This window comes from Melanerpes formicivorus, unplaced genomic scaffold (assembly GCF_026170545.1).
Source record: "Melanerpes formicivorus ecotype bairdi unplaced genomic scaffold, bMelFor1.0.p_v2 SCAF_20, whole genome shotgun sequence".
NCBI lineage: Eukaryota > Metazoa > Chordata > Aves > Piciformes > Picidae > Melanerpes > Melanerpes formicivorus.
In genome coordinates, this window is record NW_027142372.1 from 78,945 (window position 1) to 97,684 (window position 18,740).

Here is an 18,740-nt window from a genome sequence, read left to right on the forward strand (position 1 = left end):
AGGGACCTGGGGGTGCTGACTGACAGCCTCCTAAACATGAGCCTGCAGTGTGCCCAGGTGGCCAAGAAGGCCAATAGCATCCTGGCCTGCATCAGGAACAGTGTGGCCAGCAGGAGCAGGGAGGTCATTGTGCCCCTGTACTCCGCGCTGGTTAGGCCACACCTTGAGTCCTGTGTCCAGTTCTGGGCCCCTCAGTTTAGGAAGGACATCAAGACACTTGAACACGTCCAGAGAAGGGCAACAAGGCTGGGGAGAGGCCTTGAGCACAGCCCTGTGAGGAGAGGCTGAGGGAGCTGGGGTTGCTTAGCCTGGAGAAGAGAAGGCTCGGGGGAGACCTCATTGCTCTCCACAACTACTTGAAAGGTGGTTGTAGCCTGGAAGAGGTTGGTCTCTTCTCCCAGGCAACCAGCACCAGAACAAGAGGTCACAGTCTCCAGCTGTGCCAGGGGAAGTTTAGGCTGGAGGTGAGGAGAAAGTTCTTCCCAGAGAGAGTTGTTGGCCATTGGGATGTGCTGCCCAGGGAGGTGGTGGAGTCCCCATCCCTGGAGGTGTTCAAGAGGGGATTGGATGTGGCACTTGGTGCCATGGTTTAGTCATGAGGTTTGTGGTGACAGGTTGGGCTCTGATCTTTGATGTCTCTTCCAACCTTGGTGATACTGTGATACTGTGATTTAGTTGGGTTTTGGTTATGACCATATCTTTAAAATATTCTGGCTGAAGCTGTACATTAGTCTTTTCTTTCAGAAGCTTTTCAAATGATGGTAAAGAGCAAAACTATTCTATTAAAAAAACCACCCACCTGCTTTCATTTAGGTTGTTGGGGAAAAAAAACCAACCACCAACCAACCACACCACAAAGGGTGTTGAAGACATACCCCAGAGGCCACATCTGGAGTGTAGTTTCCAGTTCTGGGCTCCACAGTTCAGGAGTGATAGGGAACTACTGGAGGGAGTCCAACAGAGGCTACAAAGCTGCTGAGGGGCCTGGAGCAGCTCTGTGAGGAGCAAAGGCTGAGAGCCCTGGGGCTGTTGAGCCTGGAGAAGAGCAGCCCAGAGGGGAGCTGAGCAATGCTCAGCAAGAGCTAAAGGCTGGGGGGCAAGAGGCTGGGGCCAGACTCTTGTCAGAGGTGTTCAATGAAAGGACAGGGGACAAGAGGCATAAACTGGAACCCAGGAGATTCCATCTGAACAGGAGGAGAAACTTCTTTGTTGTGAGGGTGCTGGAGGCCTGGAGCAGGCTGCCCAGAGAGGTTGTGGAGTCTCCTTCTCTGGAGATATTCCACCCCCACCTGTCCATTGTGCTCCTGGGCAAGCTGCTGTGGGTGCCCTGCTTTAGCAGGGGGTTGGACTGGGTGATCTGCAGAGGTCCCTTCCATCTCCCACCATGCTGGCCTTCTGGCATACACAGCTTTTGTAAGCTAGAAAGAGGGCAGCTTTTCTGTAGTCACCTGGGAGCCAAGCTCATCTGTTTTATCTCCATCCTTCTGCATTATTAAGACCAAAATTTCCTTTCCACTGTCTGACCTTGGCTGCCATGTGTTACATGAACATAGCTCTAAAGGGCCAAACTCTGCTCTTAAAAAAGAGTAGGCAGTGTTAAAAATGTTATCTTACTGGCAGCTTTAAACACTGCCTTTCCAGACAGCTGCCTGGGGACCTGTTCCTGACTGGCAGCTGCGTGTATCTCACGGTGCTGGCCCACGAGGGACACTCATCCACATCAGTTCACAAAGGAGCTTCAGGCTGCAGGAGTGTGCCAAAGGCAAAAAAAGCCATTTAATGTTCTCTCAGACTAGGGATGCTTTAGCTCAAATTAAAACATTTATGCACTTAATCCCTGGGTAGATTAAAACTCAGCTGGGTTCTCAGCGTGTTTCTGTCCTCTTTAACAGTCAAGGTTAGGACTTTCCTTTTCAAGTTCTCAACTTGAAAGTAACATTTGCATGTGTGGGGGAGTCAGAAGCAGAATTAGTAGTAATTATAGCTGAGGGCTCGAGGGAGAGCCAGTGCAGTTTATCATAGAATGGGTTGGGATGGAAGGGACCTCCAAAGGTCATCCAGTCAGCAGGGGCATCCTCAACTAGATCAGGTTGCTCAGAGCCTTGTTGAGCCTGACCTTGAATATCTCCAGGGATGGGACCTCAACTACCTCTTTGGGCAACCTGTTCCAGTGTTCCAGCACCCTTACAGTGCAGAGCAATCTAAATCTCCTCTCATTTCAAATCCTTGCCCCTTGTGCTATCATTGCAGGCTTTTAGAAGGAGTCCCTGTCCCAGTGCAGAGTTTTGTGGAACCTCTTTGTTACTTAGTTCCTCCATTCTGAACATTGGAAGACAAGAGTGGCACCAGAACCATTTGTTTTCCTTCTGAGCAAAATATGTGGTCAGAGATCTCTTTTAAGAGAAGTAATTTGCACCCCAATTAATAATGGCTGAAGTGTTAATAACACTTTGAAAACCTTTCCTAATGAAAATAGGGTTTGAAGGACATGAATTTGTTAAAGCTCTTCCTGGGCACAAACCACTGTGGAAAATAAACCACAGGGCTGTGGAAAACCTGCAGGTACTACAGGAGGGTGCACAAATAAGTGGAGCAAGGACTTCTGCTTTGCACTTTATGCCTCTACATTTCATTGATTTAAATGGTAAGTGAGAGTTACTTCTGTGTAGTGATGCACCTCCAGCAGCTTTTCATAAAGCAGAGGTTTTAATTGGTTTGTACTTGGGTGATACCTGTTTTGGCTTTTAAATGAAAGAGAATAGAATTAACCAGGTTGGAAAAGACCTTTGAGATCATCAAGTCCAACCTATCACCCAACACCATCTCATCAACTAAACCATGGCACCAAGTGTCCCAGCCAGTCTCTTCCTAAACACCTCCAGGGATGGTGACTCCACCACCTCCCTGGGCAGCACATTCCAATGGCCAATCTCTCTTTCTGGGAAGAACTTTCTCCTCACCTCCAGCCTAAACCTCCCCTGGCACAGCTTGAGACTGTGTCCTCTTGTTCTGGTGCTGGTTGCCTGGGTGAAGAGACCAACCCCCACCTGGCTACAACCTCCCTTCAGGGAGTTGGAGACAGCAAGAAGGTCTCCCCTGAGCCTTCTCTTCTCCAGGCTAAGCAACCCCAGCTCCCTCAGCCTCTCCTCACAGGGCTTGTGCTTGAGCCCTCTCCCCAGCTTTGTTGCCCTTCTCTGGACACCTTCCAGCAACTCAACATCTTTCCTAAACTGAGGAGCCCAGAACTGGACACAGGACTCAAGGTGTGGCCTAACCAGTGCTGAGGACAGGGCACAATGACTTCCCTGCTCCTGCTTGCCACACTATGCAGGCCAGGATGCCATTGGCCTTCTTGGCCACCTGGACACACTACTGGCTCATATTTAGTCAGCTGTCAACCACTACCCCCAGGTCCCTTTCTGCCTGGCTGCTCTCCAGCCACTCTGACCCCAGCCTGGAGCACTGCATGGGGTTGGTGTGTAGAACCCATGTAGAATCAAATAACCATTATTTACATCATGATTTTATAGATTATTTTAGGTTGGAAGGGACCTTGAAGACCATCTAGTTCCAACCCCCCTGCCATTATCAGGGACACCTCCTAGTGCTAGTCAAGTCTAGATATGAGTGCTGTCCTCAAGGTGGCTTGCATCACAGAATGGCTTAGGCTGGGGGGGACCTCAGAGATTATCTACTCCAACCCCTCTGCCATGGGCAGGGACACCTCTCAGCTAGACTCAGCTGCTCAAGGCTTCATCCAACCTCACCTTGAACACCTTCAGGGAGAAGGCATCCACTGCTTTCCTGTGGCAGCCTATTCCTGTCTCACCACCCTTGTACTGAAGATCTTTTTCCTAAGATCCAGTTTCAACCTACTTTCCCTCAGTTTCAAACTGTTCTGCCTTGCTCTGTTTCTAGACACCCTCAAATCTTGCAGGATCCCTTCAGGTGCTGGAAGGCAGCTCTAAGGTCTCCCTGGAGTCTTCTCTTGTCCAGGATGAACACCCCCAGCCTGTCCTCACAGCAGAGGTGCTCTAGCCCTTAGACCATCTTTGTGGCCTTCCTCTGGACTCTCTTCCACAGTTTTGTGTCTTGTATGAGAACAAAAACGTTTTGCCTCTTTCCATGCAACTTCTGAGAATTCATAGAATCAGTAAGGTTGGAAAAGACCTCAAAGATCTTAATTTAGTAGGGATGTGTGCATTGGAGCTTGGAGCAGCCAGGTGGTGTTCACAAAAACCTTTAGAGCAGTTTTAATTTCCTATTGAAGTGGGAAGGGAACCAACAAACAACAACCCCAAAGTAGAATCATAGAATCAATAAGGTGGGAAGAGACCTCAAAGATCATCAAGTCCAACCTGTCACTCAACACCTCATGACTACTAAACCATGGCACCGAGTGCCACATCCAATCCCCTCTTGAACACCTCCAGGGATGGTGACTCCACCACCTCCCTGGGCAGCACATCCCAGTGGAGAACAGCTTTCTCTGTGAAGAACTTTCTCCTAGCTTTTAAGACAGCAGCAGTCTGGAGAAAGCAGCTCTCCTTTCAAAATGTGTTTGAGTAGCAGCTGCTTTGCAGCCTTGCTGATCTCCAGTGCAGTGATGGAGGTGAGTATTTCATTAACCTCTCTTGGCCTTTGCTGGTGCCACGCTGTGTTCCAGCAGATTCCATAGGACGTATTTGTCTCTGCTGCCAAGTGATCCCTGCTGTTCAACAGCGATGTGATGTGATGCAGAAATTGAGGGTAGGCTCTTGTGTCACTTCTGTGTCATCTGGTTTGGTAGCAGGAGGATGCTTTGGCACAACAAGCCTTTGAAGAAGCTCGGCGAAGGACTCGCGAGTTCGAAGACAGAGACAGGTCTCATCGGGAGGAAATGGAGGTGAGGGTTTCACAGCTGCTGTCAGTAACTGGTTAGTACTTTCCCAAAACTTTAGATTTGTTTCCATTTGTCTGTCTGTGCAATGTTGTGTGCTTGCTGTGTGCTTGCTGTTGTCACATCAGGATTGCCAAATGCGTTGTTTTGGACTCCTGTAAACTGCGTCGCAAAGGTTAAGCTGTGCTGCGAAGTCTCTGATTTTTATCCTTTCCTCCTTTCTGCAGGTGGCCTTTTCTGGGGGATAAATTTGTCCACAGAGCTGCCATCTCTATCTCAGCTGAGACTGTAGTAGCAGAGAGAGGAATCTTTTGCCCCATGCCCTTTTCCTGAACACAGGAAAGGCTTTGGGAGCTCTAGGCACATCATTTTGTAGCCCACTGGCCCAACGTTGTGTGAAACACTACCTGTGAATTTAATCAGATGCTACAATCTGCTGTCTTGTACAGGCTGCTTTTGTTTTCCTCTCACCTTTTTTCTTGCTGATGGGAGCTCTCACGCCTCTGTTTCACTGGTGTAGTTCCTCCTACCTTGTTTTCTGCTTCTTTAGGGCCCCACAGTCTTGAATCTTGCTCACTCTTGGTGAGAGCAGAAATGAAGGGGGACCAAGAAAAGAGGAGCCAGAGAAGGGAATGGAAACCAGCTGCTCTGAGATGTCAGAAAGGCAAGATCTGTGAGAGGGCAAGTAATACATAAAGAGTGTTGGCAAGTTAAGGCAGAGGCTGCAGGTCAGGCAGTGAATAAAGGGAAAACAAACACTTCAAATTGCTTTCCCTCACTGACTCTGTTTCCTACTTCCTAATTCATCAGTACAGCTTGAGCTCACTGTAATCAAATGTGATCAGTCTGCTGCTGCTTAGCTTTTTAGAACATTTGGATATTATTACAGCTAAGCTACTTTTCTCCTGGCATCCTTACTGATAATTGAGATGATCAGACAGACTTTGTTCCCTTCCAAGTGCAACTGGAAGAGGCTGAGCATGAGAATGGGAGGCAAAAGGCAGATGCAGAGAATGCCATCTCTCACTTAGAAGGGGTGGCTGCTGTGAATCTCTGTACCAGGTCAAATGGCAGCTGCAGCAAAGCTAAAATCCTTGCCTTGGAGGCCTCTCTATCCCTGGGTGCTTGGAGCAGCAGCTAGATTACCTGAATCATTGTCACAGCAGAGCTGGAGCTGCTTGTAAGTTCAGTACAAAAAGGTGGAATTAGCTTAATGCTGCTCATGATCTGCCTTAATTTTAACCACACAGTAGGAACTTTAAGCCCAGCTTTGTGTTTCTGACCTCAATTTACTTCAAGCTTTTCTTATTTTCCTTTCCTGTGCCCTTCTTCCCCACTCCTGTTACTACAGAGAAGCAGCTGTGTGCTTACTGAATGCTGTAAGCTGACAAAGAGTGAGGCTTCCTGCAATGACTCCTGGAGTTCTGTGAGTCTTATTCTTTCCTCCAGGTGTGGAAAACACTTGATTTGCAGCAAAGACACACAAAAACCTCTTCCAATTAAGAGTGAGATTGAGGTAATTCTGAGCATTTAGGGCAACATGACAGCCATCAAAACCTTTCACACTTGAGACAACAAGCAGCATCCCTGGCCAGCTGCAGGAGCTGGAGTCAATAGCTTCTGAGAAGGCTCTTGCTTTTAACAAGGCAGCAGGCAGTTGTTATTAAATCTTGTCCTTACTAGCTGCAAGTACCCATCTTCTCTTCCAACACCACCAGTGGTTGTCCCAGCTCTAAAGCACTGGGGTAGGTTACCTACAGAAAGGAAGGAAAGGAAAAAAAACCTTGCTGCCTTGAAGCCTGTTTCAGCAGAATGAAAGCACTGTCAGATGGATGTGATGTCAAACCCAGGTTGCTAAGACTTGGAGTGCATTTTGTTCTGCATGCTTTGTGTTTTTATTTTCCTTGTCCCTGTTGAATGTGTATAACCAAGAGATGTCTGCCTCAATTGCTTGGAGTTCTGTAATTGGTTTTTACATTTCAGTGTTCATTTGTGTGTTTGGTGGGAGGCATTCTGGAACGTTTACAAAGGAGCTTTTGCACTCTGGATCTTAGGACTGCATAAAACCCAGGATATTTTGGGGCAGAGGAGAGAGGGAGGGAGAGGGAGAGCAGAGATAGACTTACAGTGCAATTCCTAAGGAGGAATCAGGTTTCCTTCCAAACCATTCATTGTTTCCCTGCCTTTCACTTCACTTGTGTCCTAATGCAGTAGCCAGGCAGAATCAAATGAACTTTAATCAGTAAGCACTCACATAAAGTGCTTGTGGTCATCAGATAGAATTCTCAGTAGAAAGCAATGCATAAATGTATCTGCCCATGTTTGTTTTATTTATGGTCTGTATTGAATTTTCCAGTGCTCAATCAGCTTGGAAAGAGAGTTTGTCAGCTGTATCCCTCTGATGATGGCATTGCCAGTGGCTATAAGAACATTAGTCCCAGCTCTGTTGTGCACCTGGGGGTGTAAATCCTGCCTCTTTCCTTGGACTGCAGAGATGGGCAGCCAGGAGAGATGGGTTCTAAGGGTGCTGAGTGGCTTTTATGTGTGTTAGGCTGCACACAGATGAAGGTTCCCTCAGCATCCTCTTTTTCATGTGATATCTGTGTGCCTTTCATCGTTACTAAAAACTGATTTCCTGCTGAGCTTGGCAAGGAAAACAAAACTTGGGAATTGCCAGACCTGGAACAGGATCCCTTCAGTGCTAATGATTGCTGTAGGAATTGCAACATTGTCTAAACTCAGGGTATTTCAGACAGTAGAATTACAGCTGAAATGCCTTTAATAGAGACCAGATTCTGCTGCAGTGGGGGACAGAGGGGGAATCCTGCAATATTCCACCCGCTCCTACCCAAAACAGAGGCGCCAGCTCTTTGGAAACATTTATCCATCCGAAGCCTGGCAGCATCTGAAAATGATCAGCTGCAGTTCTTTATTTGTGCAGCTTGCTGGGCAGAAAAGATTCCCTGTTCTGAGCCTGTCTGTAGACTTGTAAACCAAAATGATGTCTCCTTGCCTAGGAGTGATCAGCAAGAGGTGGCTGGCAGCAGCTCAAAGGGCTCCTATCTGGATGTCAGAGGGGTGAGATTTTGAGAGGCAAGGGGGAAAGAGCAGCTGCAGGAACAACTTAGGAATAATTCCCAGATAGCATTGGGTTGGAAGGGACCTTCAAAGGTCATCTTGTTCAACCTTCATGCAGTGAGCAGGGACACATCCACCTGGAGCAAGCTGCCCAGGGACACACCAAGTCTGGGCCTGAATGTCTCCAGGGATGAGCAGAAGCTGCTGGGGGCTTGCTCTCTACAGGTGCTTGAGTCTTGCAGTAAAAGCTTTTGCTTTTTGTTTGGTATTCTGACCATAATAGCATGATGCAAAATGTGTTACATGGGCCAGAATGACTGAGAGGTTGGTAAGGCTGAGCGTGAGCCAGTGTGTGCCCAGGTGGCCAAGAAGGCACCAGCATCCTGGCCTGGATCAGCAGTGGTGTGGCCAGCAGGAGTAGGGCAGTGATCATGCCCCTGTACTTGTCACCAAAGAGGCTGCATCTCAAATCCTGGGTTCAGTTTTGGGGCCCTCACTCCCAGAAGGACATTGAGTTGCTGGAACAGGTCCAGAGAAGGGCACTGAAGCTGATGAAGGCTCTGGTTCACAAGTCTGGTGAGGAGCAGCTGAGGGACCTGGGGTTGTTTAACCTGGAGAAGAGGAGGCTGAGGGAAGACCTCACTGCTCTCTACAGCTCCCTGAGAGGAAGTTGCAGTGAGTTGGGGGTTGGTCTCTTCTCCCAGGGGACAAGCAACAGAACAAGAAGAAACATTCTCAAGTTGTGCCAGGGAAAATTTAGGCTGAACATGAGGAACAATTTCTTGCCCTTAAGGGCTGTGAAGGTCTTGAACAGGCTGTTCAGGGCAATGGAGAAGTCCCTGTGTCTGGAGGGAATAAAGAGCTGTGTCGATGTGGTGCTGTGGGGAATGGTTTAGTGGTGACCTGGCAGTGCTGGGCTAACAGTTGGACTCTGTTAAAGGTCTTTGCCAGCTAAAACTAACTCTGTGACTGGGTACAGCCCCCAGCTGCAGAAACTAGAGCACAAGGATCACTGCTGGGCCCTGTGCTCTTTAACATCTTTATTGGTGATCTGGATGAGGGCATTGAGTCCATCATCAGTAAATTTGCAGATGACACCAAGCTGGGGGCAGGAGTTGATCTGCTGGAGGGCAGAGAGGCTCTGCAGAGGGACCTCGACAGGCTGGGCAGATGGGCAGAGTCCAAGGGCATGAGATTGAACACATCTAAGTGCCAGGTTCTGCACATTGGCCACAACAACCCCAGGTAGTGCTACAGGCTGGGGTCAGAGTGGCTGGAGAGCAGCCAGGCAGAAAGGGACCTGGGGGTACTGGTTGACAGTAGGTTGAACATGAGCCAGCAGTGTGCCCAGGCAGCCAAGAAGGCCAATGGCATCCTGGCCTGCATCAGGAACAGTGTGGCCAGCAGGAGCAGGGAGGTCATTGTGCCCTGTACTCAGCCCTGGTTAGGCCACACCTTGAGTCCTGTGTCCAGTTCTGGGCCCCTCAGTTTAGGAAAGATGTTGAGTTGCTGGAAGGTGTCCAGAGAAGGGCAACAAAGCTGGGGAGGGGTCTGGAGCACAGCCCTGTGAGGAGAGGCTGAGGGAGCTGGGGTTGCTTAGCCTGGAGAAGAGGAGGCTCAGGGGAGACCTTGCTGTCTCCAACTCCCAGAAGGGAGGTTGTAGCCAGGTGGGGGTTGGTCTCTTCTCCCAGGCAGCCAGCACCAGAACAAGAGGTCACAGTCTCAAGCTGTGCCAGGGGAGGTTTAGGCTGGATGTTAGGAAGAAGTTCTTCCCAGCAAGAGAGATTGGCCATTGGGATGTGCTGCTCAGGGAGGTGGTGGAGTCCCCATCCCTGGAGGTGTATAGGAAGAGACTGGCTGGGGTGCTGGGTGCCATGGTTTAGTTGATGAGATGGTGCTGGGTGATAGGTTGAACTTGATGATCTCGAAGGTCTCTTCCAGCCTGGTTAATTCTATTCTATTCTCCACATTGAAAGTACCAGCCTGTGCTCAGCCCAGAGGAGCAACGCACAGGTGCCTCGTGGCAGCTCTTGGCTGCAGCAGAAGGGGATGGATGAAGATCTCCTGTGTGTTGCTCTGTGCAGGTGCAGGGGGTTTGTGGTTTGCTTTGTGCAGCCAAACCCTAACTTCAGAAGCCATCTCCAGCGCGCAGTTTGTCCTGCTCCCGAGCTCAGCTAAGGGTGTTCTTCTGCTGGCTTTCCTTGGGGGTGGGTTGGACCTCTTCTCAGTTTTCCACCTTCATTTGCTCACCTGGCATGTTTTAAATGTCCTCATTTTCTGGTTTGTGTCCACTTCCCATGTTCCTGCCACCCTCTTTATTTTAGCAGCACCGTGTGAGTAAGAGCAAGGAGGCAGAGTGGTTGGCTCTTCTCTCAGTCTAGTCTAGCAATCTGTCTGCTTGTGGTCTTGGGCTAAATTTAAATGGCATTAATGGCTAAGCAGAGCCATTTCAGGAAGCTGCATGAAATTCCCATTTGAAAAAACCTTCATTTTTGCTGGGGGGGGGGGGGAAGGAGGAAAGGGGAAAAAAAAAAGACTAAATAAAAAGCAGCTCTGGCTTGAAACTTGTTTCTTCCTGTAGAAATCCTCCTCAATACAAAGCACCCAAAATAAACCTCCATCCTTCAACAACTGCTGGATTCAAAGACAGGGAATCATAGGATGGTTTGGCTTGGAGAGGACCTCTAAAGGTCATCCAGTCCAACCCCCACCCGGAAGCCAGCAGGGACATCCTCCACTAGATCAGGTTGCTCAGAGCCTTGTTGAGCCTCACCTTGAATATCTGTAGGGATGGAGCCTCAGCTACCTCCCTGGGCAACCTGTTCCAGTGCTCCACCACCCTCATGGTGCAGAACTTGTTCCTAACACCCAATCTAAATCTGCTCTGCTCTAATTTCAGACCATTGCCACTTGTCCTATCACTTTGCAAACAGTCCCTCTGCAGACTTCTTGTAGCCCCCTTCAGGTACTGGAAGGCTGCTCTAAGGTCTCCCTGGAGCCTTAGAATTACATAGAATAAACCAGGTTGGAAGAGACCTTCAAGATCATCACGTCCAACCCATCAACCAATCCAACACCACCTAATCAACTAACCCATGGCACCAAGCACCCCATCAAGTCTCCTCCTGAACACCTCCAATGATGGTGACTCCACCACCTCCCTGGGCAGCACATTCCAATGGGCAATCACTCTCTCTATATAGAACTTCTTCCTATCATCCAGCCTGAACCTCCCCTGGTGCAGCCTGAGACTGTGTCCTCTTGTTCTGGTGCTGGCTGCCTGGGAGAAGAGACCAACATCTGTCTGTCTACAACCTCCCTTCAGGTAGTTGGAGACAGCAAGAAGGTCTCCCCTGAGTCTTCTCTTCTCCAGGCTAAGCAGCCCCAGCTCCCTCAGCCTCTCCTCACAGGGCTGTGTTCCAAGCCCCTCACCAACTTTGTTGCCCTTTGCTGGACTCGTTCCAGCAAGTCAACCTCCTTCCTAAACTGAGGGGCTCAGAACTGGACACAGGACTCATGGTGTGGCCTAACCAGTGCAGTCTACAGGGGCAGAATGACCTCCCTGCTCCTGCTGACCACTGTTCCTGATGCAGGCCAGGATGCCATTGGCCCTCCTGGCTGCCTGGGCACACTGCAGGCTCATGTTCAGCCTGCCATCAACCAGCACCCCCACGTCCCTCTCTACCTGGCTTCTCTCAGCCACTCTGACCCCAGCCTGTAGCCCTGCATGGGGTTGCTGTGGCCAAAGTGCACAACCTGGTACTTAGATGTGTTCAATCTTCTGCCCTTGGACTCTGCCCATCTGTCCTTCTGTTCTCCAGGCTGAACACTCTCCAGCCTGCTCTCATAGCAGAGCTGCTCCAACCCCCCTGATCATTTTTGTGGCCCTCCTCTGGTCCTGGTCCATCAGGTCCACATCCTTGTGTTGAGGGCTCCAGAGTGCTAACTTTGATGCTCCTCCAGGATTCTAGGCAGTAATCTTTAGTCTCCCTTCTGCCTTAAAAAAAAAAACACACCAACCAACCCATCCAAGCCAAAACAGAAAAGGGAATTGAAGATTAAACACCAGGCTAAATATGGCATAATTATTGTTGTCAAATATTATTGGCTGCAGCAGAAAATAGAATATTCCACTCAGGCTCTTTTCTGTTTGTTTTCATTTCTCCTTATCCAGCTCTTGTTTTTTTTGCTTGCTTTCCCCCCCTCACAAATTAATCTGGATTGAATTTATTTGTTACTTCTTGTGTGTACTTTCCAAGGATCTAAGAGCAGTCTAACCTTTAATGCAGCTTTTTGGATGTGGCAGAAGCCCAAACTGTTAATGCTTCCTATGCAGTGGTGGCAAGGGTCAGGGCTGGGCTGGCCCCTAGATGAGTGTCAGATGCCCTTTGCCTTCCCAGAGGGAATAGGAAAGGGAATAAGGGAGGGAGACTGATGGGTTGGGAGAGAAAGGGAAGCAGCTGGGAATGGGAAGAGGAGCAATAAAATGAAATACACAAATAGACACAAGCCAGTATCAACCCAAGCTTCTGATGCTGGGGGCAGGCACAGGGCACGTCCCAGCCTCAGCTCAGCCTCAGACAGGAACCAGATCGAGGAGCTGGAGTACAGGATCACAGGATGTTAGGGGTTGGAAGGGACCTCTGGAGATCATGGAGTCCAATTCCCCTGCCAGAGCAGGACTACATGACCATGTAATCTGGCATTGGATTCAGGAATACATCAGTCAGGATTGGAGGCCAAGCAGGCAGAGTCCTCCTGGGACATTGGCTGTTGGAGAGGCTTGACCCTGAAGATGATGCTCATGGGATGCAATCCCCTGTTGGTCAATTTAGGGTCACCTGTCCTGTCCACTGCTTCCCACAGGTGCCAGCTCTGACTTACTGCACATTAGCATAGGCCATGAGATTTAGTAGTGCCCTTGGTCTGCACAGGAGCAAGTCCAAGCCAGAGCCTTTCTGCACCCCAGCCACTGGCAGTAACTCTCCCCATCAGTGCTCTTACTGCTAGATGCAGCCACTGGCTGTGAGAACCTGCCCTGAACTGGAAGTGCCCTCACTGAGCAGAGACTGAGCTGGCAAGTCAAATCCTGACTAGAATTAGAACAGAATTAACCAGATTGGAAAAGACCTTTGAGGCCATCAAGTCCAACTATCACCCAACACCATCTAATCAACTAAACCATGGCACCAAGCACCCCAGCCAGTCTCTTCCTAAACACCTCCAGGGATGGGGACTCCACCACCTCCCTGGGCAGCACATCCCAATGGCCAATCTCTCTCTCTATGAAGAGCTTATTGCTAACATCCAGCCTGAACCTCCCCTGGCACAGCTTGAGACTGTGTTCTCTAAATTAGTTCTGGTCTAGCTCCAAGGGGGACAGGTGGGTAGTGCAGACTTGCTGTGCTGGTGTGTGAATATTTGCTGCCCTGTGGTTCTACAGTGAGACTACAGCCCAGTGCTGGGTAGAATCACAGAATCAACCAGGTTGGAAAAGACCTCAGAGATCATCAAGTCCAACCTATTATCTAATACCTAACATCTCATAATGACCAAACCATGGCTCCAAGTGCCACATCCAATCTTATTTTGAACGCCTCCAGGGATGGGGACTCCATCACCTCCCTGGGCAGCACATCCCAATGGCCAATCTCTCTTTCTATGAAGAACTTCTTCCTAACATGCAGCCTAAACCTCTCCTGGCCCAACCTGAGACTGTGTCCTCTTGTTCTGGTGCTGCTTGCCTGGGAGAAGAGACCAAGCCCCACCTGGCTACAACCTCCCTTCAGGGAGTTGCAGACAGCAAGAAGGTCTCCCCTGAGCCTCCTCTTCTCCAGGCTAAGCAACCCCAGCTCCCTCAGCCTCTCCTCACAGGGCTGTGCTCCAGACCCCTCCCCAGCTTTGTTGTCCTTCTCTGGACACATTCAAGAGTCTCAATGTCCTTCTTCAAATGAGGGCCCCAGAACTGGACACAGGACTCAAGGTGTGGCCTGACCAGTGCTGAGAACAGGGCAGAATGACCTCCCTGCTCCTGCTGGCCACACTGTTCCTGATGCAGGCCAGGATGCCATTGGCCTTCTTGGCTACCTGGGCACACTGCTGGCTCATGTTCAGCCTACTACCAACCAGTACCCCCAGGTCCCTTTCTTTCTGACTGCTCTCCAACCACTCCAATGAGCCCCTTGCCATCAACTTCCCTCTGCAGAGGAGAGGTCTGCAGTGCAGCCAGGAGCTCTGCAGCGTAATCCTGAACAGATGGCAGCTCACTCAGTGGCAACAAGGCTGGGGAGAGGTCTGGAGCACAGCTCTGTCAGAAGCTGAGGGAGCTGGGGGTGGTTAGCCTAGAGAAGTGAAGGCTCAGGGGAGATCTTACTGCTCTCTACAACTCCCTGAAGGGAGGTTGTAGCCAGGAGGGGGTTGGTTTCTTCTCCCAGGCAAGCAGTGGCAGAACAAGAGGACATGGACCCAAGCTGCACCAGGGGAAGTTTAGACTTGCTAAGCTGCCATTTGCTTTCTTGGCCACCTGGCTTCACTGCTGGCTCCTGCTCAGCCAGCTGGCAGGAGGGCTGAGCTGGATGACCGCTGAGGCCTCTTCCAACAGGATGCACTCAGTGATTCTGTGAGGTTATGACTAGAGATTGCTTCCCAAAGCCATGAGGTGGCTGGGGTTTGTGCAAAAGTGCTGTGGAGTGCAGATGCCAGGGAAACAACTTGAGCTGAGGAGAATCAATGCTGACTGTAGGACAGAGGAGATCAATCTTGCAAATCAGGGCATACTGTAATCTAAGCATCTTCTTTCAGTCAATGAAGGTTAGAAAGGGGCTGAGCATCTAGCTGCAGGCAATCAATGTTAATTAGCAATTTATAACCTTTAGACCAGCCTTCAAACAATAGTTTCTTGAAAGGGAGCATTTGCTGGCTGTTCCTCTTCCCTTGGAAAAGGAAGTGTTTGCACTAAGGTAAAAAATTTACTCCCTTCTTGAAGTTCTTAGGAGCTGTGCTCTTCCCTTTGCTGTTCCTTGAGTCCATTTAACCTGTGTGGGGTACCAGAATCTGGAGCTTCAGAAGGGCTTTTAAACAAAGGTGCAACCATTGCAAAGATTTTAGGAGAAGAGTGCCAGGACTGGTAGGGAAATTGTGCTGCTTGGCCTGGTTGTGCTCCCCAGCAGCCTCAGCATCTTCCCCAGTTGATGAGCAGTTTAGTGGAGAGCACTTGGTTCTAGGAGGAAGATTGTTGGAAGCTTGCAGTGAGATCTTGAGGGGGGTAGGTGCCAAATGATTTTGATCTGTGGCCTTTGTCAAGGAAATTCATAAAGTCACAGAATGGCTGAGGTTGGAAGGGACCTTAGAGGTCATCTACTCCAACCTCCTGCTATGGCAAGGGACACCTCCCACTAGCCCAGGTTGCTCAGGGCTTCACCAGCCTGACCTCCAGGGAAGGGAGCACCCACAACCTCTCTAGGCAGCCAGTTCCAGAGTCTCACCACCCTCATACTGAGGAACTTCCTCCTCAGCTCCAGTCTGCCCCTGCTCTCCCTCAGCTTCAAACCACTCCTTCTTGTCCTGTCTCTAGACACCCTCAGGAAAAGTCCTTCTGCAGCCTTCCTGTAGGATGCCTTCAGGTACCTAAAAGGCAGCTCTAAGGTCCTCCTGGACTCTTCTCTTCTCCAGGCTGAGCAACCCCAGCTCCCTCAGCCTCCAACTTGTTTGTCTTGACTCCAGTGAGTTTGGAAGGGCAGCAGAATGGATGTAGGAATGAAAAAGAGCAGTGAGTGTGGAATTCATAACATTAATCATGCTACAAGGACTGCAGTTTCACATCTGGATCTCCTGCCAAATTGGAGAGGCTGGTTTCCATTATTTGCATAATTTTAAGTGGTGCTTGACATAATTGAGAGAGACTTCTTCCCAGGTTCAAGTGAAAAGGAGAGGTGAGTGCAACTTGGTTGCTGTGGCCAGCAAGCAAAGCAGCTGCAGAGCCTGGGTCTGGGCTGCAAAGTCCACTGCTGACAGCCACAGCAACTGGGAATGTGGTGAAAATCCTGTCTGCTGCTGCCTGCCAGAGGCTGAGAGGTTCAAGATGTACTGGTGATGGGAGCCCTTTGCTGCTGCAGCAGCAATCATAGGATCAATAAGGTTGGAAAAGACCTCAAAGATCATTGAGTCCAACCTGTCACCCAACACCTCAGGACTACTAAACCATGGCACCAAGTGCCACATCCAGTCCCCTCTTGAACACCTCCAGGGATGGGGACTCCACCACCTCCCTGGGCAGCACATCCCAATGGCCAACAACTTTCTCTGGGAAGAACTTTCTCCTCACCTCCAGCCTAGACCTCCCCTGGCACAGCTTGAGACTGTGTCCTCTTGTTCTGGTGCTGGTTGCCTGGGAGAAGAGACCAACCTCCACCTGGCTACAACCTCCCTTCATGGAGTTGCAGACAGCAAGAAGGTCTCTTCTGAGCCTCCTCTTCTCCAGGCTAAGCAACCCCAGCTCCCTCAGCCTCTCCTCACAGGGCTGTGTTCAAGGCCTCTCCCCAGCCTCATTGCCCTTCTCTAAAAATTCTTCAGAGAACATGAAGAGGAACATCTTTAAGGGTGGTGGAGCCCTGGAACAGGCTGCCCAGAGAGGTGGTGGAGTCTCCATCTCTGGAGACATTCAGAACCCACCTGGATATGTTCCTGTGTGACCTGCCCTGGGTGGTCCTGCTTTGGCAGGAGGACTGGACTGGATGATCTCCAGAGATCCCTTCCAACCCCTAGCATACTGTGATACTGTGAAGTGAAGACTGCGGGGGAGAGTCTCTCTTCTGAAGCTCCTCAGAGACCTGAAGTCATCCAGGGTGCTTCATCACTGTGTCTGCCAGCACCAGAACAAGAGGACACAGTCTCAGGCTCCACCAGGGGAGGTTTAGGTTGGATGTTAGGAAGTAGCTCTATATAGAGAGAGTGATTGCCCATTGGAATGGGCTGCCTGGGGAGGTGGTGGAGTCCCCATCACTGGAGGTGTTCAGGAGGAGACTTGACGGAGTGCTTGGTGCCATGGGTTAGCTGTTTGGGTGGTGTTGGATTGGTTGATGGGTTGGACACGATGATCTTGAAGGTCTCTTCCAACCTGGTTTATTCTATTCTGTCAGGCTGGAACTCTGACCAGAGAAGTTCCATCATACAAACACTGGCATTTTCTGTTGGTAGTGGTCTAGTTTTCCTGCCTTGGATTCTGAGAAGGCTGAGTTTCCTCTGCCCTACTCTACTGTTGAGGAAGGGTAACTGAAATGGAGCATTTGAGCTATGGCCACATCTCTGTGGGAGAGGCTGCTGTTAGCCAGCAGCTCAGAGGAATCCCAGAATGTGAGGGGTTGGAAGGGACCAGAGCTCATCCACTCCAACCCCCCTGCCAGAGCAGGAGCACCTAGAGCAGGTCACACAGGAACACATCCAGGCTGGTCTTGAGTATCTCCACAGAGGGAGACTCCCTGGGCAGCCTGTTCCAGTGTTCTGTCACCCTCACAGGGAAAAAACCAATTCTTCCTTCTGTTTCCATGGCACTTCCTATGCCTCAGCTTCCACCATTGCCCCTTGGGCATCACCCAGCAGAGCCTGGCTCCAGCCTCTGGGCACTCACCCTGCACATCCTTATCATCAGCAATGAGGTCACCCTCAGGCTCCTCCTCTCCAAGCTCCCCTCAGCCTGTTCTCATAGGGATGATGCTCCACTCCCTTCTTCATTGTCATGGCTCTGCACTGGACTTTCTTAAAGCATTTTCCTGAGGTCCTTCCTAAGCTGAAAGGCCCAGAACTGGACACAATATTCCAGATGTGGCCTCACCAGGGCAGAGCAGAGGGGCAGGAGAACCTCTCTCAACTTCCTCACCACAGCCCTTCTAATCCACTCCAGGTTGCCCTTGGTCTTCCTGGCCACAAGAGCACATTGCTGGCTCATGGTCACCCTCCCATCCACCAGGCCCCTCAGATTGTTTTCTCCTTCAGTGCTCTCCAGAAGGTCAGTCCCCAACCTCTCCTGCTCCAAGGGGTTGTTCTTTCCCAGGTGCAAGCCTCTCCCCTTGCCCTTGTTGAATTTCATTCCCTTTCTCCCTGCCCAGTCTCAGTCTGGCAGAATGGCAGCACAGCCCTCTGGCATGTCAGCCACTCCACCCAGTTTGGTGTCCTCAGCAAGCTCTCAGTTGCTTGCTGTTAGGCCTGCCTCAATTGGCAGGACTGAAGTGGAGGTGTGCTTGACTGGAACTGGTCACTCTGAGCATTGGTTTAGTCCCCTCTGGGTTTTTTTTTGGGGGGATGGGTTTTGCCCTGTGGTTGTATGCTTTTCAGAAAAGGATCTGCAATGTGTGCTCAGGTTTGGTGGTTTGGGGGGTTTTCTTTCATTGCAAATCCTTTGCAGAAGGCTGACAGCCCCTTCTGAGAGAATCCAAATGTGCACTGGTTAGTTTTTCATAACCCAGCCTGATTTCTCACTTACTTAGTAAATTATAGATGACAGATGCCAAGGCTCATAATGCATCTGCTCTGTCTGCTTCAGCAGCATGGAGCTGCCAGAATGCAATTAAAGAATTGCAGTGCAGTTGTCCATGGAGAGACTTTATTTTGGCTGCTCTTACCGAGAGCCCTTCTTCAAATTGCCTCCTTCCTTCTCCTCCTCCTCCTCCTCCTCTTCTTTTTACCAGTGCCTCAAGTTGTGTACACAGTGCTTGGGCTCGTGAGTTCACTGCCTGGGACTGAGAGGTGCCAGTTTTAATAGAATCAATAAGGTTGGAAGAGACCTCAG

At 50.1% G+C, this 18,740-nt stretch overlaps 1 protein-coding gene across 3 annotated transcripts in view; it reads left to right on the top strand.

The window, feature by feature from the left end:
* CBFB (core-binding factor subunit beta) overlaps nt 1–18,740 on the top strand; it is a 63,238-nt gene that overhangs the window by 36,673 nt on the left and 7,825 nt on the right. The window contains exon 5 of one of the 3 annotated variants that reach the window (XM_068150434.1): nt 4,790–4,916. The exons of 1 other annotated variant lie outside the window; for it this stretch is intronic. In XM_068150434.1, coding sequence (XP_068006535.1) covers nt 4,790–4,916 — 127 coding nt within the window. The remainder of the gene's footprint in view (nt 1–4,789; nt 4,917–18,740) is intronic. One more of the 3 variants, XM_068150433.1, reaches the window with a different exon arrangement.